The sequence below is a fragment of the Protomyctophum bolini genome (assembly GCF_963924005.1).
Source record: "Protomyctophum bolini genome assembly, chromosome: 1".
NCBI lineage: Eukaryota > Metazoa > Chordata > Actinopteri > Myctophiformes > Myctophidae > Protomyctophum > Protomyctophum bolini.
Window position 1 is genome coordinate 24,756,425 of NC_137862.1, and position 26,609 is coordinate 24,783,033.

General features: G+C 43.0%; 1 protein-coding gene across 1 annotated transcript in view; it reads right to left on the minus strand.

Annotated features, from left to right (window-relative positions):
• The window catches only part of LOC308316995 (A-kinase anchor protein 13-like), an 88,779-nt gene that overhangs the window by 54,501 nt on the left and 7,669 nt on the right, over window positions 1-26,609 (minus strand). Inside the window, exons 2-7 of the mRNA XM_080765785.1 lie at window positions 23,148-23,223; window positions 18,339-18,607; window positions 13,711-13,909; window positions 13,303-13,510; window positions 4,833-5,037; window positions 2,293-2,449 (exon numbers count right to left, since the gene is read on the minus strand). Coding sequence (XP_080621911.1) covers window positions 2,293-2,449; window positions 4,833-5,037; window positions 13,303-13,510; window positions 13,711-13,909; window positions 18,339-18,607; window positions 23,148-23,223 — 1,114 coding nt within the window. The remainder of the gene's footprint in view (window positions 1-2,292; window positions 2,450-4,832; window positions 5,038-13,302; window positions 13,511-13,710; window positions 13,910-18,338; window positions 18,608-23,147; window positions 23,224-26,609) is intronic.

Sequence of the window (26,609 nt, forward strand, 5' to 3'; positions counted from 1 at the left end):
ATCTTTTTCAATAGGCTACATACGATATATTGATTCTGACCATTTTAAAAGGTTTCAAAACTCAGAATCAGCCACGCGTGAAAAGCTGTCTCCTCTCGTCGCTGCCATTGTGAAACACACACACACACCCACACCCCCACACACGCGCACACGCACACACACACACACACACACACACACACACACACACACACACACACACACACACACACACACACACACACACACGTAGCAGCCCAGCCTCGCTCGGCTCTTCAAGCTTGACTCGTCTCATCTACGTTATCGTTGGTGGGTTTTGTCACTGTGTGACAGTTTTCCAGTCTGGTCACGGTGTTGTACAGTATAGTTTTAAACTTGTTAACGACGACAAGTGTGCAGAGCCTCTGCAAATGAATGGTTCCGAGTGACAGATGGTGAGACATTCTGGACAAAGATTAAATGATTCCGCTCTCCTTACTCTCTCCTCTGTGTCATTTGGATGAACTTTTAAACAGCCCTTAAAGTACATTGGGTATTTGAGGTTAATTACAATTTACTCTTAATCCAGAGCGACTTACATTAAGCAATAACAAAAAGCATGAAGTAGTTATCATGAAACATGCGTAAGCTAAGAACTTAACAGTGGAGTATCCATATGATGAAATAAACTATGCATACTATACTATTATACTATACATATGTATGACTACATAAAATGCAATTCTAGTGCTGTCAACGTAACATGCTATAAGTCTATATAAAATGCTGTCCAAGTCTACATAAAGTGCTATCTAAGGGGCTAGGGCAAGTCCTACAGGCCTGAAAAGGTGGGTTTTCAGACTACTACGGCGGAAGATTGGGAGTGAGGCTGCAGTTCTGATTGTAATGGGAAGTGCATTCCATAGTTTTGGAGAAGAGTTTGGGACGAGTGGAGCGTTGTCCCGCCATTTTTACTGAAGGTACTTCCAGCTTCCCTGCGTTGGCTGATCTGAGTGCGTGGGAGGGTTTGTAGGGTTCGATCATACTTGTAAGATATGGGTATGGGATATGACACAGGCACAGGGCACACACACACACACACGCACACACACACACACACACACACACACACACACACACACACACACACACACACACACACACACACTCTCTCTCTCTGCAGTCTAATAACAGAGTTGACAAGCAGTGGTGAAATGGTTTCCCCCTGGTGGTACGGTATGTTAATGAGGTCACGTTCACGCGCGCCTGCCCTACATGTGCACATTTGCACAGAACAGCTGATATAGTGTAGTTTTAATTATAGTTTTATTGTTACTTTTACTTTTATTTTCTAGTTTTAGTTAATACAATATTTTTTTTAAATATATATATATGTTTTAGACACAGACACAAGAGTAGTCAATTTGTGACTGTCACAACAACTCACGTCACCTCTGTAATTTAATTCATGAATCCAGGACCATTATCCATTCCATTCTCTTTTAGACTTCAGGATATTTGACAGTAGCCTATGCCTACATACAGATTACAGTACTTAACAGGTCACACATGGACCGTTCATATGCACGAGTCAGCAACTTGGTAAATATGTGCGAATGGGGGCAGCCAATGTATCTATGTAATGTATCTGTCGGAGGAGCAGAATTTCTTTCGCCTCTGCATTTCAGCAGCTATAGCCTCTATTAACTGGGCCATGGCCGAGGTGCCCAAGCGGACGCTACGCTTCTGCTTGGCGGGTCGTGTATCTAGGGGGACGTGTTCCAGCGCGCACCGTACCGTGCCGTACTGTACCTACGCGTGAAAAATTTACTGGCCACACGATGTGGTACCCCGGCCACCGTGCCACGACCAAAACACCACTGTTGACAACTAAGAAGCAGCTAGAGTTGTGATGTTGGGGCTGATCTGGTTCTCTATAGTTTAGGATGGCCGCTACCATTAGCTATACTTACTGCATCTTCTATCACTAGAAGGAGAGTGGACATTAGAGTGAGATTTAGCTTTGGTCAGGAGGACAGAGAAGGAGGAAACTCTCCTCTTACGATGCTGTTGTCCCGAGGCTGGAGCGATGCAAAGGAGGGCAGGAAAGAATCAGAGCATGAACTCATCGTTAAGTCAATCTCACACAGGTGTAGTGAGGCAATTATCAACATGATTTCTCCATTTGACAGACGGAATACACTTCATTGAAAGTGAACACTCTTTTTCCCCCAACTCCTGCAAAGTCATGGTTTTGGAGATACAAGACTCACGCACATTGCGTGTGTGCGTGCGTGCGTGTGTGCGTGCGTGCATGTCCATCCATGCTCTTACCTTCTATGTCTTTCTGGCTGATGGTGAGCATTGAGACAGACTTGGTGAGAGGTAGGGACAGCGGAGGACAGCTGTGTCTCAGTGGACAGACATACTTGGAGAGAGGCAGGGACAATGGAGGACAGCTGTGTCTGAGTGGACGATACCTCCTGGCCCTCTGCAACAGGCAGACATGTCATGTTAGACGAAAGTTATGTTCATCATTATGTTCAAATAAACTATAGTTTTCATATACATAACTATGAATAACTATTCCACATAAATGGGTTTTTGACAACTTCTCTAAACAGTAAATACACAGTATGGGTTTTAAACTAAATGTACCGCAATGAACCCCAGACCTAGCCAGTTGAGTGGTTAAACAGAACCCCAGACCTAGCCAGTTGAGTGGTTAAACAGAACCCCAGACCTAGCCAGTTGAGTGGTTAAACAGAACCCCAGACCTAGCCAGTTGAGTGGTTAAACAGAACCCCAGACCTAGCCAGTGGTTAAACAGAAGTAGCAGGATTTTGGTGGGAGTAGCGTTCAAGGAAATGACGTTGACACGTTAGAAATCCGTGAATGTGTGTGTGTGTGTGTGATTGGTCGAAAAATATCGCATCCGGGGGAAATACATCTGACGGATGTTCCGGCCCAACACTCTCTGCCTTAGGCTTTTCTCTTTGCAGATGAGTAAGGCTAGGAACGAGGCTACAGCATCCCTATTCGGGGCATGCTCACAGAGTTGTGACGCGTCGCAAGAGCTTGCAGATCGACTATTTTCGGCAGAGCGCCAGTTGGCATAGGTTCTAAGTGGTAAACGGAAAATAAAAAATCTGCTAGACACTAGTAGACAGTACAAACAAGCAGATCAAAAGTAATTGAAGACCGGAATGAAAGATTTAGAATGACAGCGTTGATGGAAATGAGGGAAATGATGCAGCGAGCAGCGTCTACGGGACACATTCAGTGTGCTCCGCAGGAAGCTGATCTGTGTGAGAAACTTTCTCATTAAATCTGATTTATTGCCGATCTGACAAACATTGTGTCTTCCCCCGAGTGCTAATAAGGTTGGATAAATAAATAAATAACTCTTCCTTTGACCTTCCAAAAGCCCTATTAGTTAATCTCAGATGTGTCTGTAATGAATACATGCACATACTGTACAAGCTATTATGCAAACATAAACACATAACACAGTGTCCCTCAATATACAGCCACACACATGCCCTTGAGCACTAACTCTGCCCTCTGCACACGCACACACGCACGCACACAGACACACACACACACACACACACACACACACACACACACACACACACACACACACACACACACACACACACACACACACACACACACACACACACACTTTTTATTTAAATAAATAGGTCTGTCCGTGGTTCTGAAGGACTGCAGCAAGTCAATCTGCCTGCAGGCCAGCTGCATCAAATTATCAACAGATCAATATCAGCAAACTTTATGAGGTGTGCGTCTGTCTATGCCATGGTGTAGTGCTTAAGACTTATGGACACGCTCAAACGCTGCAGGTGGATTTGACGAGGGTCAAGTGGAGTCCCCGGTGTTGACATCCCACTATCATTTTGAGATGACAGTCCATAAGATATATCATAGATATATCATATCAAATAAGGTTATGTAAGATGGAAGCAAAAACTGCATAATCATTACACACGATCAATAGGCATATTTCCATGAATCCTGCCAACTCCAATTATAATCTTGTATCGACTGAGGCTGATCTCTCTGCTGACTAGAACTTATCTGCTCGCTGCTTTTTAATTGTTTGTTTTTTGGCATTTCAGTTTTATTTCTGATATGACAGTGGACAGACATGTAACTGAGATCAGGTCACATTGGAACTGGGGTCAGGGATGACCAAAGGCTTGGTTTTACTTTTAGTTGATTTGGAATTTTGTTCATTAGCTTCTGTATTTTTGTTAGCTTGATATTTTTAAACTCACTCAACTCAAACCTTAGACTTAGATTTAAACCTTAAACTTATATTTGGCTGAACCTAATAAACCCAAACATATCTGCTACTTATCAACTAGATCAGTGGTTCTCAACCTTTTCAGGCCATGACCCCCAAAAATAATCATATTTGAACAGGGGACCCTGCAAAATAATCATATTTGAACAGGGGAACCTGCAAAATAATCATATTTGAACAGGGGACCCTGCAAAATAATCATATTTGAACAGGGGAACCCCGCAAAATAATCATATTTGAACAGGGGATCCCGCAAAATAATCATATTTGAAATGGGGACCCTGCAAAATAATTAGTTTGCCTCGACAGATACATCCTATATTCAATTTTGCTTAGTATTTTGAAAATAGCCGATCTACAACTCCACACAAGCGACACACGATCTACAAGTCCACAACGCAATGCGAGGCGTTGTGGAGACTTGTAGATTGTGTGTATAGATCGTGTGTGTCGTGCTCCCGACTGAACTAGATAATCTAACACACTGTACACGTCGTACAGCATAATATGGTCAAACATCTTCCACAACGTGTTCGAGCCGAACCTGGTCCTCCGTGTCTCCATGCTCCCCCGTGTCCTCCTGCTCCTCGCTGAGAGACACCAGGGAGCCTCCTCCTCCTCCTCCTCCTCCCCTCTCCTCCTCCTCACTGCTCAGCCTGCTCCCCCGGTGGGAGGAGGCCGTCCGATGGGAGCACGATGCAGAGCCCTTCACACACTCACGCTCTCCACTGAGGCCTTCCAGGCTGTAACTACAGAGAGAGAGAGAGAGAGAGAGAGTCAGAAAACAAAGAACAGTAGATATTAGAGGATAATTTATGAGCTGGGTGTCAGTATCTAACTCTGTACTGTAACAACCATCACCATGTACACTACAGTAACTAGCAGGCGCACGTGCACGCGCGCGCACGCAGACACACGCACATGCGCACACACACACACACACACACACACACACACACACAGTATGCATTATGCATACCTTCCCACTCCATTCCTAGTTAAAATGTAATACACGTGTGTGTCATGCTTACTTATTCCACAAACACAAAAGCACACTTGCACAGAAACACACAGAGACATATACTTCTCGAGTCCCTCAGCACGCACACACACAGTCAGACAGACTTGGAGTGTAGACAGCTGGTGTTTAAGCAGCTGAGAAATCACTGCTCTGTTCTTCATAAAGCAACATGGCATCTGTGTGTGTGTGTGTGTGTGTGTGTGTGTGTGTGTGTGTGTGTGTGTGTGTGTGTGTGTGTGTGTGTGTGTGTGTGTGTGCGTGTTTGCGTGTGTGTGTGTGTGTGTGTGTGTGTGTGTGTGTGTGTGCGTGTATAAGGAACTGAAACAGGACTTTCTGGCTGCTAAATTAATACTTTCTACTTTTGGTACTTAAATACATTTTGACACCAAAGTGTACTTTTACTCAAGTTAATTTTTAATCCCAGACTTCTACATTACAGTATTGATACTTTTAATGAAGTTTTTAAACTTTTTCCACCACAGTGTTTAAAACACTTTCCCTGCCATTCACGAGTTACACAAGTTAATTGATTGTAGAACAGTTTCCCACCCAATAACGAGTTACACAAGTTACGTTTTCAGTGTTTTAAGATTACAGGGTTTCCATCGGACAGTGAGGGATAGGTGACGCGTTCTGATCACCGCAAAGAAAGTTGATTTTCAGGGAGAATAAGTGGAATGTCCGCACACGATATAACTCTGCTCCCTGTCCAACTTTCCGCCTCTCCGGGCTTTCTCAGTTACATGGGTATGGCCTTTAAATCCTTGACAACTGGGTGTCGTCACTCAATCAATTAATAAACCAATCGGCTGTATGTGAAGATCTACTCCAGAACAACAATATATCGTACACATCAATTAAGGGGCCATACACTCACGAACAATAGGTTAAAATTGGAGCTGGGACTCGATTAAAAAAATTAATCTAATTAATCAGAGGCTTTGTAGTTAATTAATCTAGATTAATCGCATTTTAATCGCATATCAATATTCAACCTGAGAACAGCGAGAAACCTTTTTTTTTTCAAATGTTTTTTGGTATCCCAGTGAATCAATGAATAGTGACTACAGGATACCACTCATTTTCAACATTTTACTGTCATTAATATAGCTAATAATAATAAAAGGTCACCCCATTCTGTGTTGCCTAGAACTGGAGGTCTGAAAAAATATCAACTTAAGGCGGTGCAGCAGCCTAATGAGCCTATTCAGTACTGGAAATGCGCCCAGTGAGAAACGTTCCGCTTTAAAAAAAAAGGTGCGATTAATTTTTCTGTAGTTAATTGCGATTAATGTTTCTGTAGTTAATTCATCTAAATTAATCGCATAAAGTCCCGGCCCTAAAATACAATACTGTACATACACCAAAACATATACAATCCATGTTACATAGAAAATGGATACACAGAGATACTAATAATAGGGAAACAGCTAGGCGAACCAAAGTGCAGCACATTCAACGGCGTGACAGGTGGGGCGTGGCAACACACACTTTATATTTTTCGGACAGGAAATGGGCACCCATTGTTCATTAGAATGAACAATGGGTGTGTTCGGATATGCACACCGGGAGCACACTCACATAATATTAGTTTGCATTGCACAGTGCATATCCGAAAGCACCCATATTGTCAGTGGGTGTGTTGCAGGTGCATTCAATCATGACCAATCAAATGGTCACTATTCATTACCTTTTTAAGAGAAATGTGCTGCGCTCAGCACAGCGGTAAGTTTAATATCGTCGTGGAAGAAAACCCTCAGAAACATAATTTATCCCAAGAGAAAACTGATATGGTGCAGAGTCATCAAAAAAAGCTAATCTATGGCGCCTCAAGCAGACTGCCAAGATGTAAAATCATCTTGGAAGAAAATAACAGATGCAGTTAATATGTCTGCCACTGGTCCTATGAGAAGTGTTTCTCAGTATAAAGTCCAGTTTAAGAGCCCGACCTAACGCGGCCCACTTTGGGTCCACACGGCATGCACGAAGACGTACATAGTAGACCCTGAGCAGACAGTCCTTTTTCATGTTTGTGTGACCAGTCAATGCAAAATAGTCTCTAAAAAAAAAAGAAGAAAATGTGCCTGACGTTGCAAATCGGGGTACTGACTGATGGCAAAATCCGTTTGATTATGCTTTGTGCATTGTGTATCTATTCAAATATCTGTATGTGTTTGACCATATGTCTGTATAGTACTTAACACAGCAATATACAGTATGTCACATGTGTCACACTCACCCATTCACTACACTGACAGCAGAGGCAGCCATGCAAGCACCCAATTTGCTAGCCAGGTGCAGTTGAAAGGTTCAATGTATTGCTCAATGACATGATGCCAGGAGGAGCAGGGACCGAGCGGGACACCCATTTCCCAGACAACCAATCTACCTCCCGAGCCACGCATGCCCATTTCTCTAAAGTCGGAATATTAGATATATATATACAGCATATTATATGCTTCTGATATACACAACCAATCAGAAGCAATCTGATTGGTTGAAACATCCATCTACCATGCTTAAACGAGCATGACGGCACACCTAATTAAAACATAAAAATCAGCTGTGCTGACGAAGTCTCGCAGAGCAAAGCCGGCTGAGTGGCTAGGCTAGTAGTTTGCATGTAGGGCATTTGCGGTCGTAGCGGCTAAACCCAGCATTAAAAATGTCTATCGAATGTCTTAGTTACAATGAAATTGAGTTGTTTTGTTAAGGGTAACTGGATTATTGGCACTTCAGTGACGCTTGCGGAAAGCCTTGTTCCTGTCCGCATAATTGGCGTGCCAAAAATCACGATAAAGCACACCGCTATACACGTATGTACTGTATGTGTGAGTGAGTGACAGAGGAGAGAGAGAGCCTTCACACTTGAGCAAGACGCATACCCTCAACGTCCCTGAGTGTCCTGAGCGTGCCAGCCAGCCGGCAGTGTGATTTACTAACACAATTACGCATATCCTATACTGCTGTAAATAACACAGCCTTGACTGTAGGCAGAGCAGCGATTATGAGTGCAGACAAGACAGGTCTCACACTGAGGTGTGTGTGTGTGTGTGTGTGTGTGTGCATGTCTGGCATCACTGCTTTATGGACAGGCTTATGAAGCATTATAGTACCACTCACACACGGCTGTTTGGACTGTTGTACAGTCACACACACACACACACACACACACACACACACACACACACACACACACACACACACACACACACACACACACACACACACACACACACACACACACACACACACACACACACACACACACACACACACACACACACACACACACACACACACACACACACACACACACACACACACACACACACACACACACACACAGCTTTTCGACGATCAGAGCCCAACCTGTCCAGTGTGCTCAAACATCACTAAAACTAAAGTAATTGGCTGTTAGTGAGATTGATGTCTCATAATTGAAAAGTCCTGAGTTCAGTTCAGTAGTCTCCACGGCCAACATGTCCTTGAGGACGACACCGGACGTCCTAATGTACTGTACTGCTTACAGTGCTGGAAAAACTGCAATGTAGAAATACTCAAAAGTAAGCAAAAGTCTGGAGTTCAAATTGTACTTAAATACAAAAGTATTGGCATAAAAATGTAGTACAAAAAGTAAAGTAAAGTAAGTACCTCAAAATTGTACTTAATGAAGTAAATGCACACAGTTAAACGGTTGCGTGCAATCCAATCACTTTTGACCGTAAGGAGCTGAGAGGGAGACCGTAAACAGAGTTTACTGTAGTTTAAAAATATCTGGCATAAACAAAACAGGACTCACCTGCCTGGGGGGGGGGGAGTGAATATAGATGAGTGTATCTGTCATAGTATTATATCTGTGTGCTACGATGAAGGTCAGCACTAGCTCATGTATTCCATAGTACAATAATGAATTACCTGTCTGTCTGACTGACTGACTGGCTGACTGACACCTGTAAAGGGCAATGATGAGAACGTATGAACAATGGAGGAGAACACAAGCGCGCGCACGCACGCATGCACACACACACACACACACACACACACACACACACACACACACACACACACACACACACACACACACACACACAGGCAGAAACATGATGACAGAGAGATTCATGCAAACAAACAAACCCACAGACACACGTGCACGCACACACACACACACACACTCGCGCAACCATGCAAATCAGCGAGCACATGTAAATCTTTGAGTGGTATTCAAATGAGCTCTGGTGTCTTTTTAACAACAGGTCAAAGACATCTCAGACAGACATCTCAGTCAGACAGACAGACAGACAGACAGACAGACAGACACTATATATGCATTCTCAGTGATATCGATAACATTACATGTAATATCCTAGTCATGCTCTTATCCAGATGGACTTATGGAACGCTAGTATTGCTGTGCATCATGTGATCAAATCAACTGTACAAAGACAAGGAGGGTCGTACTGTACAGTATATCCTTTTATCACTTTAGCATATTTTTTTGTAGATATTTTGTAGATTTGGATAATTACGCTTAATAATTGTTAATTATTAATGTTCAAAATAATTTGATAGGCCTACATTAAGAGTATTTTCGACTTATGGTACTTTAAGTACATTTTGATACCAATACTTTTGTACTGTTACTCAAGTACATTTGGAATTCCAGACTTTTACTTGAACAGCTAGAATATATCTACATTGCAGTATTGATACTTTTACTCAAGTACAAAATGTGAGTACTTTTTCCATCACTGACTGAAAGTCACTCTGTGTAAGAGCATGAATTTAGACTAGTATTGATTCATCTTTGCAAGAAGTACTTAACTCTGTTTGTCTGCATGGGGGAAAACATGTAAGTCGATTTTGAAAGTGGTAAAACCCATGTGGTAATACATAAATTGGCCTCGCTCTGTGCCCAATCGTATTATGGAAGCCCTATCGGCCCGTGTTGAACACACACATATGGCATACGACGTTCCTGATTATTTTAGCATTGTGGGAGTGTCCATATGTTAATTATTTTCGCTTTGCGCAATTTGCTATTAAGCCCCTTGACCTGAAAAAATAAGACGTGGGTCTGACCACCTCTTAAATGCAAAAAGCACTGATTTTACACTTGAGCGGCTCTGGGAGGCTGCTGGAGTGTTGCCATGTCTGTTTATTATAAGCGGCTTCTTTTTCTGTAAAGTTGCTTGTAAATATTGGTAGTTGTACTAGTGGTGGTTGCTTTTCTTGTTTCTAAAGTGGTTATTTGGGCTTTTCTCCTAATGTTGTTTAAACCAGTGATCCTCACACAGCACATTCCCATGTCAAGGATCCCCAGATGAATGCATTTGCCCAACTAAGGACGGCTAATCCAAAATTAAATTAGCAGATCTACCAGCAATCTAACCAGAATGAAATAAAATATAATAAACGTTATTTTACTGGTGTTTTTCAATAGAAACAAATTATTTTGAGGCATAAAGGTGACAGCATGCAGTGCAATAGGAATAATTAACCCAAATGTGACAAAGTCATGTCTATGGTGCCAGCCTGAAGAAATGTAATACCACGATCCCCAAAGTGTGCATTCCGTATGTGACAGCAGCTGACTGGTAAAGAGAATAGTACGGACATGTTGATTGGGTACGTCTCAAACACTCCTTAAACACTCCCATGACTAATTCAAGGCCGTTTTGCACAATCCACGGGGTGTCGAAAGCGCTTCTTGCATGCCCAAAATTGCTATATGACATTCCACACGCCCCCATCTCTTAAAACTGTAATATTATATGTAATATTATTGGAACTGCCTACAAGGCAACAATCAAGGAGGCACAGGGAAGCAGTCAGTAAAATTAGTTAGTAAAATGTCTTCTGGTTTATTGTGTTAGTTAGTAACTTAGTACCAGTGTTGATTTCGTCGACTAATACTATGACAAAAGTTGTTCGTCGACTACCTTTTTTCACTGACGAAAACTAAATGGAAACTAATTGAAAACTAAGCTATGCTGACTAAAACCGAGACTAAATAAATTGACAATTTTGTCAACAAATAAAAACTAGACTAAAATGTTAGGAAGTGACTAATGGACAAGAGATCCAGTATAAGTCATTTTACACTTGGTTGCATGCTGAAAATAGCAGATCTACAAGCTCACAACGCGTCGCAGCGCTATTTTCAGCAAGTCATTTAATTACGACGGCATTAAGGCCCGCCAAAATCAACTAAATCAACGTAGATTTAGTCGACTAAAATCTTATGAAATTTAGTCGACTAAAACTAGACTAACAAACACTAAGACATTCCAGGTGACTAAAAAAAATTGACTAAAACTAAAGGAAAACTATTCTGACACTAAAAAACTAAAATCTAAATTTTCTGTCAAAATCAACACTGTCTAGAAGGCAACGACAAGGCACGGGGAAGCAGCCAGTAAAATGAGTTAGTAAGATGCCTTCTAGTTTTGTTGTGTTAGTACCTTCTCCTGTGAAAGGTTGACTTTCCCTCTCCGGGACTCCGAAGGGTGCTGAGTAGGCAAGACAGGATGAGATGAGGTGATGTTCACAAAGATTAGTGTGGCGGGGGGGGGAAACTGGTACGCCATAATCATTTTGTACACATACAGTACAGGATGTGATGAAACTGTGCAGTTCAGAGTGAAGATCTGCAAGCACTGATCAAAATACTACTTCTTCATTTCAAATAAATTGTTGAGGCACACATTGTTGTGTGCCTGCACGCGTGTGTGTTCTGTTTTATATTAGTATTTATTATTGTGTTTTTGTATTGCTTGTTTTGTATGTGGACCACAATGGAAACAATAGCACTTTTAATTAGTGATACTGTGCTTTTAATTGTTGCCAATAAAGTATTATATTACATCATACGCCGTTTGCTGTATACTGTGTGTGTGTGTGTGTGTGTGTGTGTGTGTGTGTGTGTGTGTGTGTGTGTGTGTGCGCGCGCGTGTGCGTGCACGTACAGTATGCTTCTCTCCAGCACTAGACAGGCCAGGCCACTTGAAATATGAAGCAAGCTTTATGTCCTGAATAAACCCATAACACAATGATGCTGACCATGCACAACCAACAGCTTCTGACTGTAAAGCTGAGGCATTAAATCATTTCATAATCCAAAAAAACACCATCATAGTGCTACGTCACACTACTCCCGTTGGTCAAATGTTTATAGAACCTCCTATTAATCCACATTATGCTTATTTTAAACACATAGTTATAATACTGTAGCATAGCATAGAGGTGTACACTGTCACCGAAGTCAGCTGAAACTCAGGCCCAGACTGCATGGTTGCAGGACCGTTACGGGACATGCTCTTAACACATTTTGACCTGAGATCAGATTCTATAAATGTCTTCTACATCCTGACAGTTTTCTGAAAAAGCTATGTTTCCATGTCAGTCGTTCTTCGATTTTTCAAAAATAGCAGACCTACAAGCTCGTAGCTATGAGCTTGTAGATCTGCTATTTTTCAATAGCTAAAGCATAACATAATGGCTAATGCTAACACCAAAAGGGATTCCCGCCTAAAAAGGGTTAACACATTGCTGTCATTGACTTAAAATGATGTCATCTCAAATCCAATGCTTGACCGCCACTGACGTAATTCAGTGATTGCACGAGAGGGCTCTCTTCGCCAACCTATGCCTTCCAGAGATCCAGCCCATCCGATTCAACCAAGCCCCCCTGAACCAAGAGGCAGAACTGAAGTGCAATGGACATGTAGGTGTTGAGTTAGTTCATTCAGCCATTCCAGATGAACGCACGTTTATATCAATACACCAATTTGTACCATTTGCTGGGAGGTTATTGAGCACCCCAGTGACATAATCCCCCCTTCTACTCTACCATAGGTTTCTACAAAAGTACAACACAGCACAAGGGAATATTACGTAAATCTGTACCGGTAGCTAACTGAAACACAAGTTGTGAATCTGTACTAATAAACAAATGTATCATGCTTTTGTGGTCAAGGGACCCTAAACTCACCTCCTTTGGTTCATGTCTGTGTCTCCTCCTCCTCCTCCTCCCGCTGTAGCGTTCTTGCCGGGGCCCCAGCTGTGTCGTCGCAGAGGGGACGAGGAGCGCAGGCCGGAGCGCAGCAGGAGAGCTGATCGTCGGGTAGGCAGTGGCACCACCTCCGTCACCCGGTCTTTGGCTTCCTCTGCTGTTTCTCCTGCACCTGCAGTCAAATACACTAGTGTAAACCAAATGAAGCTGTTTTCAAGAGTTAAAGGGGAATACCACTCATTTTCAACATTGAATAAATATAACAGTTGTTGTGTGCAAATAATAAAAAAGGTCAGGTCATCCAAACGCGTCACCTATCCCACTCTGTCCCTTTAAGATGACAAATGCCATAAAAGCAATGTCACCCGAACTTTCGCAGATTTTTACCTCCAGCTTCGCCACCAAAGGCATTAACCCCGGTTGAAGTGCTCTCCTCTGTGGTCCAGGTGCCCTGGGCCTGGGTCTGTCCCTCCAGACAGCTGTCGGGGCTGGAGCTGGGAGGACCTACGCTGGCTGTGTCGTCTGTCGAGGAGCACGACACCGACACCTCACTGGTACTGTCTCCACACGTCACCACGTCATCACACTGGAGGGGTGGGAACACACAGCCAACACTTAGATGTCAATCATTGATTGATTGATTGATTTGATGATCAGATGTACTGTACATACAGGGACATTCACACTTCAGGAGTTTCCATACATACAGTGACCTGCAGAATCTTTCTAAATCCTAAGTATTATGTATATATTTATCTATTCATTCACTCTCACTCTCTCTTGGTTGAGGTTCTGAGAAATATAATTGAAGCTGTGATTTCTTAGCTCTTTTAGTCCAGCGGTTTGCGAGATTATCTCCGCGAGATAGACACACACAGTCCTGGGGAGCCACGGCGTGAAAAGACAACAACACTGCTGGCTGGCTGCCAGCGGTATTGCAGCTGTTCGTACTCCAAATAGACAGACAGACAGACAGACAGACAGACAGACAGACAGACAGACAGACAGACAGACAGACAGACAGACAGACAGACAGACAGACAGACACACGCGGCCAGTCATTGGAGCGGCCAGGGTGGCACCGCTCAAAAAAGCACTAGATGAAAAACAAGACCAAATTGTAATAAAGTCAAAATTTGTGACAAAGGTGAGCTGATATTGTCACCGTTCTTCAAGCTCTCTCTAATGTGTGTGATCGGCCACACCTGACTGCTGTTGGAGGTCAATAAACAGGACACAGGTATAGTCAGGCTAATGGGGTCACCCGGACCATTAGCCTTTCCTCCACAGAGGTCAATGATAAGGTCATTACATGACACACTAAAATACTATACATCCATTTGTCACTCAGACAGAGAGAGCACACATGTAACCAAATGGACACGTGCATGTACACTTTCACAGTCACAGTGTGGTGTGTGTGGTCGAGGATTTGCACTGGGCAGTGGTGGAGAAAGTACTCAAATGTTTTACTTAAGTAAAAGTGTCCATACTGCAATGTAGATGTATTCAAAATGTACTTCAGTAAAAGTACTAAAGTACCGGCATCAAAATGTACTTAAAGTAATACAAGTAAAAGTACTCCAATTGCAGAATGTCCCATTTCACAAGTTCAAAATGTGTAAATATCTTTTGAAAATAGCCGATCTACACATGTGTGAACTTGTAGATCTGTTATTTTCAAATGGCCGAAATGTACAGGTATATAGGGCTGATGTGGTTAATGCATGTTTTCTAATCTAAATCTAAATCTACAAAGTAACTAGTAACTAAAGTTTTTAAATAATTGCAGTGGAGTAAAAGTACAACATTTGGGATCCGAGATGTAGTGGAGTAGAAGCAAAAGCATTGGAAAACTCAAGTAAAGTGCAAATACCACAAAAATGTACACTTAAGCCCTTTTGGTGTTTTAAACATTACATTATGTTATAATTTAGTTATAATTTAGCATATAAAAGCAGATCTACAAGCTCATAGCGCGCCACAGAGCGCTACGAGTTTGTAGGTCTGCTTTTGGGGCGTCCCTGGAACTACATATTTTGAGATGGGGGTCCGTGGCCCAATAGAGATAATTCTGGGGGTCCTTGACATGAAAAAGTTTGAGCACCGCTGACATAGAAACATAGGTTTTTCAGATTTTTTTATTTTTATCGACCTCAGTCCAGAATGCGTTAAGCACAGTACTTAAATGCACTGTGCTTTCCACCACTGGGTGTGAGGGTGTCTAATGGTGTGAACATAAAGCAAGGTGTCACATCGAAAATGAGTGTGCGTGACCGACCGATCAACGTACTCCTGTTTAAATAAATGTGGAAAAAAACAAGTGCAGCACCGAGGTGACTCAACAGGACACTGTGCCGCCTCGCCCGCCTGGCAGTCAGCGGAATGGGCTGTAATCAAGTCCAAATGGCAGCGTTTAGAGATAATGGACCAGGGGCTGCTTTATGGGCACGCTGACATTCAAAACATGCCGATAAACCTCCACAACCTCATCAAAACCAACATCTCTCAGGAAAGAAAATGTCCCATAAGTTATTTTGTGCTCCGCCATTTCACATTCATCCCACAGTCATCAGGTATATCGATGGCCAACACTGTTAACCCATTTAGACCCGAGGACGCATCTGTGTCACCGTATAACCACTTTAACCGTTATAAAATAGCAGATCTACAAGCTTGTAGTGCAGCACTTGGTGGCACGCTATGAGCTTGTAGATCTGCTAATCTTGAAAATGAAAATGTGGCACAAATCTCTGAATAATATGCAATCACAACGAATGTTTTTAACTCCTATATCTTTGCTTCTGGCGGGTCCCTGGAACAACATTTTCAGATGGGGGTCGGCGGCCAATTACGGGCAAATTTTGGGGTCCTTGACATGAAATAGTTTGAGCACCACTGATATAAAAACATAGGTTTTTCAGAGAACTGAGGATTTAGAATCCTTTTTGTAGAATCAGTTCTCAGTTCCTAAATGGGTTAAACGCTGGGGTGGGTCTGCCTGGCAATAATGTCCCCCCCCCCCCCCCCCCCTGATTAGACAGAAGGATATAATTGTCGTCGAGCTATGACACTTGCATATAATGTAGTTTAATCATTCATAATGTTAAGTAGAGGTAGTGAGTGCTCAGAGGTGGCAAGTGACTAAGTACCTTTACTCAAGTACTGTACTTAATACAAATTGGAGATATAGTTTTTTACTTTACTTTACTTCTACTCCACTACAGTATATCTCAGAGGAGGATATTGTACTTTTATTCCATTACAATTATAGCTTCATTATACAGATATTCCACGGTTAGGTTCTTAGCTTACGAATGATTCATGATGACTAGTTTGATGCATTTGATGTATTACCATGTTTTTGTTCTTTCTTACTGTAAATCGCTCTGGATTAACAGCGTCTGCCAAATGCCTAAATTGTAAATTGTACTTTTTTCCACCACTGTGAATGCTAGAGTTTCCCACACTGGCATGACTCCAGGTGGGGCCACATTTTCCACTTATACTGTTCATTGTGCTGTGCTATGAGACTCGACCCCTCCCCTCTGACACATAAGGCACGATAAAACAAACCCACAGACTCTGGAACAAGGCTGGTGGGAAGCACATAACACGCTAACACAAAAACATATACACACACCTTGAACCACCCCAATGGTTATACTCTCTCACCCTCTCATGCACTTTCTGTTCTCTCTCTCACACACGCACGCACACACGCACGCACCCGCACCCACACACGCACGCACGCGCGCACGCACGCACCCGCACATGCACATGCACCCGCACCCGCACAGACCTTAGGGCGGTCACTTTAGAGCCAATTAGTAGGTGTGAGTTTGAACAGGATCCATTGTGTGCGGGGCAGCTGCAGAGTGTGAGAGCAGTGCAGAGAGAGTGTAAACACAGAGCCGCTCCTGTTGAGATGCTGCACAGAGTGAGTGGCTTCAAAGATCTCCTTTATGCTATAGACGGGATTTATACAGACCGACTGGGAGAATGCGAAAGTGTATGAGTGTGCGTCTGTGCGTTCATGTGTGCGTGCGTGTGTGTGCGTTTGTGTGTGTGGGGGTGATTTTCATGAGGGTGATGTGCATGCGTGTGTGTGAGTGTGAATGTGAGGGTGAGTGTGTGTTTATTTATTTAAAGCGGGCTATACAGTATGTCACTAATATCATGTTTTCAGTGTTTAGCACAATAAATACTGGCAGCTAACAGCATAGCACCATGAGCTAAAGGGTACAGCTGTAACACAGACACAGACCGTGGTTTCGACTTGCACAAGCAGCTGTTGAGCTGACTGCTCACTGAAAGAGCTCGCTGGCTACTGAAATACCTGCAGGGTGCCAATGAATAAATAAATACAAAACTCAAGAGTTACAAAAATACTAAGCGATTGCTTAGTGGAATAGTCATTGCTAATGTGAATTCCTGCAAGATATGAAATGTTTTATAGTGTACCCAGTAATTAATAGAAAACTATAATAGTATTAGTACATACTGTCATCTGTTGACTCCCTGCTATTTAATTTCTTTGTCTGTGGACGTGTGCTGTCTTTCTAAGACTGTCAGAGTGACTGGTATTTGGGGGGCATTGACAGTAGCACCCTCCCTCAAGTCTGCATCCTTTCAAATATTGAAAGGATGTTTTGCTGCCTTTATAGCTTCACTAGTTAACGTTAGATAGACTGGAAACAACATTCACTCAAAGGCTACCGACAGACACTGTGCATAATTACTCAGTGCATGGGTTGACGCTGTGAATCACTCGGGACACTTTAAATGTAAATGTGACAACTTTGACTATTTCATAAATTAGGCGCAATACAGGCTCTCTGCATCATGCCACACACTTTGGTGATGATTGGCTCTTCAAGGTTCGATTACCTGCATGTCTCTCTCTCCCCATTTCCTGTCCCTCTGAAAAACGCATGACTCTGGTAAGAGCCAAGCAGGAGGGCAGTGTTGATTTTGACAGAAAATGTAGATTTTAGTTTATAGTCATAGTCTACCTTTCTGAAGACGTCGTCTCCAGCCTCTGCACTGAGTTGGCTCTCTGAGTCACTGCCCGAGTCTCTGTGGCCTGTTGACCCAGCGCTGCTGCTCAGACTACGACTGTGGGCTGTGGACCCAACACTGCTGCTCAGACTGTGAGCTGTGGACCCAACACTGCTGCTCAGACTGTGGGCTGTGGACCCAACACTGCTGCTCAGACTGTGGGCTGTGGACCCAACACTGCTGCTCAGACTGAGACTGGGGAACACTGCAGACCGGGACGAACCTGTGGAACACACACACACACACACGCACACGCACACGCACGCACGCACACACACACACACACACACACACACACACACACACACACACACACACACACACACACACACACACACACACACACACTTAATTTAAATGTGCTATTCTAGTGAGCTTTTCTAATGAGATCAATCAGATGAACACAGGCTCAGGAGGGAGAGTAACCGCTTGGGAATCGGAAAAGTTCCCGGTTTGATTCCCGGGCAAGAACTTGGTTTACAAAAACCCACTGACAGACTTACAGTAATCACTTCCAAACTGGTGTCCCTAATTTGGATAATGTGTACTGTATATGTTGGATAAATATATATAAAGCGCTTTGAGCACTTGGAAAAGCGCTATAAAAATGCAATTCATTATGCATTATAAGTGAAATAAAATACAACTGTTTAAATAGCGACGGGTTGTGAGCTTATAGATCGACACCATCATACCATGACGTGTAAAATAGAGCATTCATTAAAGAATAAAAAATAATAATAAAATAAAAATAGAAAGATTAAACATGGAGACGCAAGGTGTCTGCCCGACAGCGATGGCGATAACGCATACATGTGCCAACACACCGTTGGCCGGTTGAAATGTTTCCCGCTCTATAGCACATCTGCCCATCAGTTAGTGCAGGGAGCCAGTGTGTAGGACTGGGCAGTACAACATCACTGCTACCACATCAAACACCCTGCACGCACCTACACAATTACACGCATGTGCTAGCAGTCAAATTGTAGTATTTGCCTGTTTGTTATTTTGTTTTAGCGAGCCTGTCTGTCATTTAGTTCCCTCTATGCAGTTCTTTGTTATTGTGGTGCCCCCAACCCCCAAACTAACCCCACCCACTGGCCTCACCTCACTGGACCCCCACCCACATCCTTCATTTGATGTTTCCAGAGTGACATCTTTGTACTACAATCCTGCCGTGGAGTTGATGCAGAACAGTTCACAGTGGGTGTGTGTGCGGTTAGGGGTTCAGTCAGATACACGACACGAGGCTGCATTGACAGTCACAGAACCACTGCAATACTGCAGTCCAAAGCTGCACCTCCAGAACATATTTTTATGAATGTTATTTTCTGGATGGTAGAGAATGTTAATGCAATATAACGTTCTACTCTAACCAAACTGCATTGGGTGGGAGGAGGTCTCTCTACTCTAATGAGACCAGTTAGATCCATTTAGATGGTTGGTCAGGACCACTAATGGTTGATGAGAGCCATAAAGCTCAAAATATTGTAATATCTCGTCTTCCCAAATAGGATCACTCACTCAGCCCAGATTCATGTCCCGGTTATATAGGTCATCAATCTTACCATTGCAGCTTTAACCCATTTTGACCTGAGATCAGATCCTAAAAATGTCTTCCAATGTACATTCTGACAGTTTTCTGAAAAAGCTATGTTTCTATGTCAGTCGTTCTTCGATTTTTCAAAAATAGCAGACCTACAAGCTCGTAGCACGCCACTCGGTGGTGCGCTATGAGCTTGTAGATCTGCAATTTTTCAATAGCTAAAGCATAACATAATGCTCACACCAAAAGGGGTTCCCGCCCCAAAATGGATTAACACAGGGTGCATTGCAGTATTCAAAATATATATATATATTTCAATTTGGCTGTATGAAAACAAACTCCAACCCTGGAGCTGTTAGAGCCTCGCTACACCCAATCAAATCCACAGTGTTCTTTTAATGTCACTGTTTTAGCCTAATTTGAGCTACACAGGGATGGAACACCTAAACCTGAATACCTACCTACTGTACACAGATACACACACGTGCACACGTGCATGTGCATCCACGCACGTGCATGTGCATGTGCATGTGCATGTGCATGTGCGTGCGCACACACACACACACACACACACACACACACACACACACACACACACACACACACACACACACACACACACAGGGTCACATGAGAGTTAGTGCGTGTGCGGTGAAAAATGTTCCAGCACCACAGAGGTTAACTTCCGTTTTTCCCAAGCATTAAAAATAGACGTCCAAAAAATATGACGCAAAATAACTGCAGTTGGACGGTGATCTCATCTGGTCTCTCTGTCCTGCAGAGAAATAAAGCTACAGTGTTCACTGTGTGTCTGAGAAAACAGCTCCCCGTTCAGCCTCCACTCTACATGGCCTTAAAAGTCCACTGTGGTAACAATAATAATAAAATGCACAATTTTAAAACTATTTAACACAATGTGCTGCCCACCGTCCACCGCCCCCCCCCCCCACCGTCCACCCCCCCCCCACCGTCCACCGTCCACCCCCCCCGTCCCCCCCCCCCCACACACACACACCCCCCGACGAGAGTGCTGCATTTTCTCATGCTGATCGGCTACCGCTCAGCCCCCAACAGGTGTGAATAAATATGTATAGCTGTATACTGCATGAATGTGAAGCTACTGTAGCTGCTTCTCAGAAAGAAAATGCATTCTTTCTTTGGGTAAATAAACACGTTTAAAATGAACCAAAACGAAAAGACAGAACCACCTGACAGCTGGTGTGTGTGTGTGAGAGAGAGAGAGAGAGAGAGAGAGAGAGAGAGAGAGAGAGAGAGAGAGAGAGAGAGAGAGACTGTAGAAGACAGGTCAGTCCATTGTCTCAGAAGGTGTTGAACTCATTTTCACACCAACTCACAGGTCTGGGAGAGTCTCTCTCTCGCATGCATGCATGCATGCACGCGCGCACGCACACACAAAAGAGCTCCCTGTTGGAGTCCGAATCTCATACAGTGACATAAGGAGAACAACAGTTCCTGCAGTAGAAAGATTTTCCAGGCTTGGCACAGCGGCGCACACACACACAAATTTAGTAATAATAATAATAATAATAATAATAATCCGTTGCATTTTTTTTAAACTTTTCTATGCCATACGTACATACTCAAAGCGTTTTACAATGGTTCCTTCATTCATACATTGAGAGGTGAAGCGGCAAACAGTCAACGCCAGCGTCCTCGCTTCCCACATTCACACACCAATGGTGGCAAGCTACTGTACAAGATACAACACACAGCTGTGGGCAAGGCTTAAGTTCAGGTGGGTGGTGCTAAGGTGAAAACCACATACTGTATACTTTATGAACTGATTGGTGGCCACATTAAAACATAATTTTAACACTTTCTGTACACTTCACACACAAATCTTCCTCCTATAGTATAATCATAGTACATGATCATGTTCTATGGGGGGAAAGAATCACGGCACTCCATATTTAACTGAGGCTAAAACATTTCAACCAGTTTGGGCGTCAGCTAATTTCCCCCGATGTCTATTCCTGTGCAGTGCAAAACACAGGCCACAATGGGCTCCAGGGAGCACAGCGGTGGCCTTTTTTGTGTCCCTTAATAAACTTCTAACTCATGGCGTCCCTATTTGTCATTCGTTACGTCTTCTGGAATGACTACCATGGTTCTACTATGGTCTTAATAGGACGCAGAACAGTCGTGTCTGTCAGACAAGCAGACGGACCGGCAGAATGTCTGCTGCTTTCTGTAAGCGACTGAATGTTCCTCTTTCTGCTGGAAAGAGATGATGTCACCATAGAGATGCCTCTGCAGTTGTCTCGCTAATGCTTTGTTCACACAGTCTACCATTCATGTTCAATGAAAGCCAGCGACATGAAGAAGATACAAATACAGTCTACCATTCATGTTCAATGGAAGCCAGGGACATGAAGAAGATACAAATACAGTCTACCATTCATGTTCAATGGAAGCCAGGGACATGAAGAAGATACAAATACAGTCTACCATTCATGTTCAATGGAAGCCAGGGACATGAAGAAGATACAAATACAGTCTACCATTCATGCTCAATGGAAGCCAGGGACAAGAAGATACAAATACAGTCTACCATTCATGCTCAATGGAAGCCAGGGACAAGAAGATACAAAGATACATCCGACGTGTTGCAGTTTGTAACAGCTACAAAAACGCAGCATAAGACTACAGCAAGGCAACAGATAAGACATGTAATCCCCGTTTCCCTGGATATCTACAGTATAGGCACATAATAACATCAGTTACATTTTTAAGTCAATAACACACTGAACTGACCAAGGCCTGGGTTCTATGAGAGCATTCCCTACAGTGTCTCATCTACACCATCTGCATGTAATGATATATAAATAAAATTAAATATTTGGTTTTTATTTGCAGCACTTTTCATTGACGGAATACAGCTCAAAGTGCTTTAACTCATTAACACCTGGAACGCATCGTTACCTTTTAACCACTTTTACCCAGTATTTGATACTATATTTTATATAGCAGATCTACACTGAAAAATGTAGATCTGCTATTTTATTCAACTTGAAAATGTGTGCGCATTTTTTTGTAATAATTATATAGTCTTTCACAACAAACATTTTAACTCAAATCATTGCTTCTGGGGGGGTCCCTGAAACAACATATTTTCAGATGGGGGTCCGGTGGCCAAATACATAATAAAATGTGTTGTCCTTGACATGAACGGACATAGAAAGAAGACGTACAGTACCTGTGCGTTGAGACGTGTGTGGTGGTGGACAGGCACTGAGAGACAGTGGGTAGGATGTGTCTTTGTCTCTGTGGATCTGTGGAAGGAGACAGGAAGAGGAGGGACAGACAGATGAGAGTGTGACACTCACACACTGTACTCACTGCATGTGACTGTCACTCACACAGCGAGACAAATACTCTGGGAAAACAACAACGTTTGAGTGGCTTTGTAAGGCAGCCTGGACAGTCTATTCTGACACACGCACGTAGCCACGCACGCAAGCACGCATGCACACACGCACATGGTGCAGTGGTGTGACCGTTCAGCCATGTGGCCTGCATGACCCCGATGTGTGTGCAGGTGTTGCAGACCCATGCATCCACCTTGCACAAATGTTACAGTTCACAAACTATTTCTCCTGCAGAAATGCAATGACACTGCCAACAAATGGAGCTTCTATAAGCGTGCCCGCCTCCCTGCCGCTGTCTGTCCTTCTGCGCAGGACAAACGTCCATCACAGTCCATCTTTTGTGCAGCCAAACATTAATGTTGAAATTTGATATGGAGGCTTGATTTAGACTTGTTAAGTGTTTAGTGGTACAACTTTTATGTACATGAAAATGAAATATTAATTCAAATTTTGGCAGCCACATGTCATTGTAGGATAGCCATTGGTGGTGGTACCCAGTGTAAAAGTGCATGGAATAAAATGTAAAAACTTAAACGGAGGTCGGGTTTCACTTCACAGCAGTGAAAATCAGGCAGTGAAAACACTCAACAAAAAGTAAACCAAATGGACCCTTATGGGTCATGTGATGTATGCAGACAAGGGCAGTGCCGGACGGACAAGACATAAAGACACAGACAATGTTAGTTTTGACACTAACAATGAAGAGCAACGAAAGGAAAGAGATGACCTTGCAAACATGTACATGTTTTCTCACTGAGTGACTAGGTATTTTCTTACATATACATACATGTACTGTACTGTACTGTACTGTATTGTACTGTACTGTACTGTACTGTACTGTACTGTACTGTACAATTATTTTACCATTTAAGCAACTAGCCAACTAACCACCTGCTCGACTACTGACAACAGACAACCAGTCAACCAGCCTTTCAAACATGAACAAGCTACAGTAGTAGGACAACCAGTCTGCCGGATAACCAGTCAGTCAGTCAGAACAATGTATGCTTGCTTGCTGGGACAGCATTCAGCTGGTCTAATGATGCAGGACTGTGTTTGTGCTCCCAGTGGAGTACGTCCCTCTGGGGCTCACACTGTCTGTGTACTGAATATATGTGTGACGATGTATGTTAACAGTTCTATTCTCACTAGACACAGGTGACGCGCGCACGCGCGCGCACACACACACACACACACACACACACACACACACACACACACACACACACACACACTAGGGTGGGGGGAGTGGTTGCCTGTGTGTTTTCCCTAATCCTCCGCAGGTGGACTGATTTGTGATTGACACCTATGAGGCTGGCCCGTCTGTCAGGTAGTGATCGGCCCTGACTGGCTGTCGGTCTAGAGTGGGAGTGCTCCTGATCATGGCTCTCCATACTCACCTACTATATGAGTCAGTCTGTTCCTGGAAGACGCCAGGGAGACAGGCCGGAATCCTCTCTCTCCCAGCCGCCACACTAACTGTGGATTTTGCTTAGTTATTCCTTAATTTATTCCCTTCGGAAAGGAATTCGTTTGCTCTTTAGTTGTAGTGTTAATTTATGTCTGTTGGTTAGGTATCTTTTCTTTTTAGTTTGATCTGTATTCTGTAACCCATTCGTTATTTCACTATTTAATTCATCTTTATATAAATAAATGTTCGCATTTTGAAGCTGGTGTGCTGTCGGTCCATTCAATGTTACACTTAATTACCCCTAGACTAATTGTGTCGTAACACAGCTACAGTAGCTTCACATTCATACAGTGTTATAGTAATTACCGGTATTCACACCTGTTGGGAGCTGAACCGTGCAACCACAGTCTGTGTGTTCTGGCCACTAGTGGGAGCGACCCAGTGGATGCACATTTTGTTCGAGTGGGAACTCCTTGACCATGTTTAAATACAGTTTAAATACTGTTCGGGACCGTCTAATATATTTTTAAAGCAGATGTGTTTTTATTGGGTACAGTTTAGAATGTTGTGTATTTAGGAAGTTGCTCTCCATCTGTCTCCAATTAATCCTGAGCCAGGAGTCCCTCCACTCGGATTAACTTTACATTTCGGTCATTTGATGCTTTTAACCGCAGCGAGTGACGTACAGTGTCTACAGCGCCATTTCCTGAATGAGTCGGTGATGATTACATGCTACTTCCCCATGTTGCAACACAATGTGCTCATTTAGTGTAACATTGGAATAAGCCATTAACAACGTATTCATGCCGTGTTGACTGGGGAACCCCGAGGGGTCTGTACTCGGTGCCTTTCTTTTATCTCAAGCTCATAGCGAGGCACCGAGTGAGTGCCACGCTATGAGCTTGTAGATCTGCTATTTTGGAAGATTGTGAAAACGTGTGCAAATCTTTCAATATTAAGTGCTCTCACAGCAAACGTTTTTTAACTCAAACATTTGCTTCTTTTCAGATGGGAGATGGGAGAACTGACATAGAAACATAGGTTTTTCAGAAAACTGTCAGGATTTAGAAGACATTTGTAGAATTGGTTTAATGCATGGCTGCGTGCATTCAGGGGACACAGCTGCCACTTTGACTAAAACGCACAGCTGAGATTCTAATGAGCTGTGCGTGATTAGAGTCAGCTAGCTAGAGCAGTGAGCAGGATGATGTGACCTCAAGTACAAGTTCAACTCTAGACGTTCCAGCTATGCTGTATAGTGTAGTGTAAAGAGTGCTCCATACGGCAGCTTGAAACTACTCAGACAGCTTCCATCCAACATGCCTTGGCTTCATACGTCATGTTCCCAATTCTCCCTTAGTGCCCACCACCAGAGTGATGAACGGGTTAGAGTGGAGAGAGCACAGGATGAACCAGTAAATGGCAGTGGTGGACAAATTACTTGCATTTTGTTACTCAAGTAAAAGTATCAATACTGCAATATAGTACTCTGTTACAGTACAAGACCGGAATTAAATCATTTAAAAATGGCCAAAATGAAGTGTCTAATGTTTTGTTATATATAAAAAAAATCTAAGTAACATATTTTGTAGTGGAGTAAAAATACAATATTTGGATCTGAGATATAGTGGAGTAGAAGTAAAAGTATTGAAAAATCAAAATACTCCAGTGAAGTAAAAGTACCTCAAAATGTTACTTACTGTAAGTACAGTACTTGAGTAAATGCACTTAGTTACTTTACATCACTGGTAAATGGTGCATTTATATAGCACCTTTATTGTCTCCACCAGGCACTATTGTTTTGCACTCCGTCCGTCCGTGTGCCAACGATGAACCTCTGCCTATGAATTTTACAGAATGGCCTGTTATAGCGCCACCA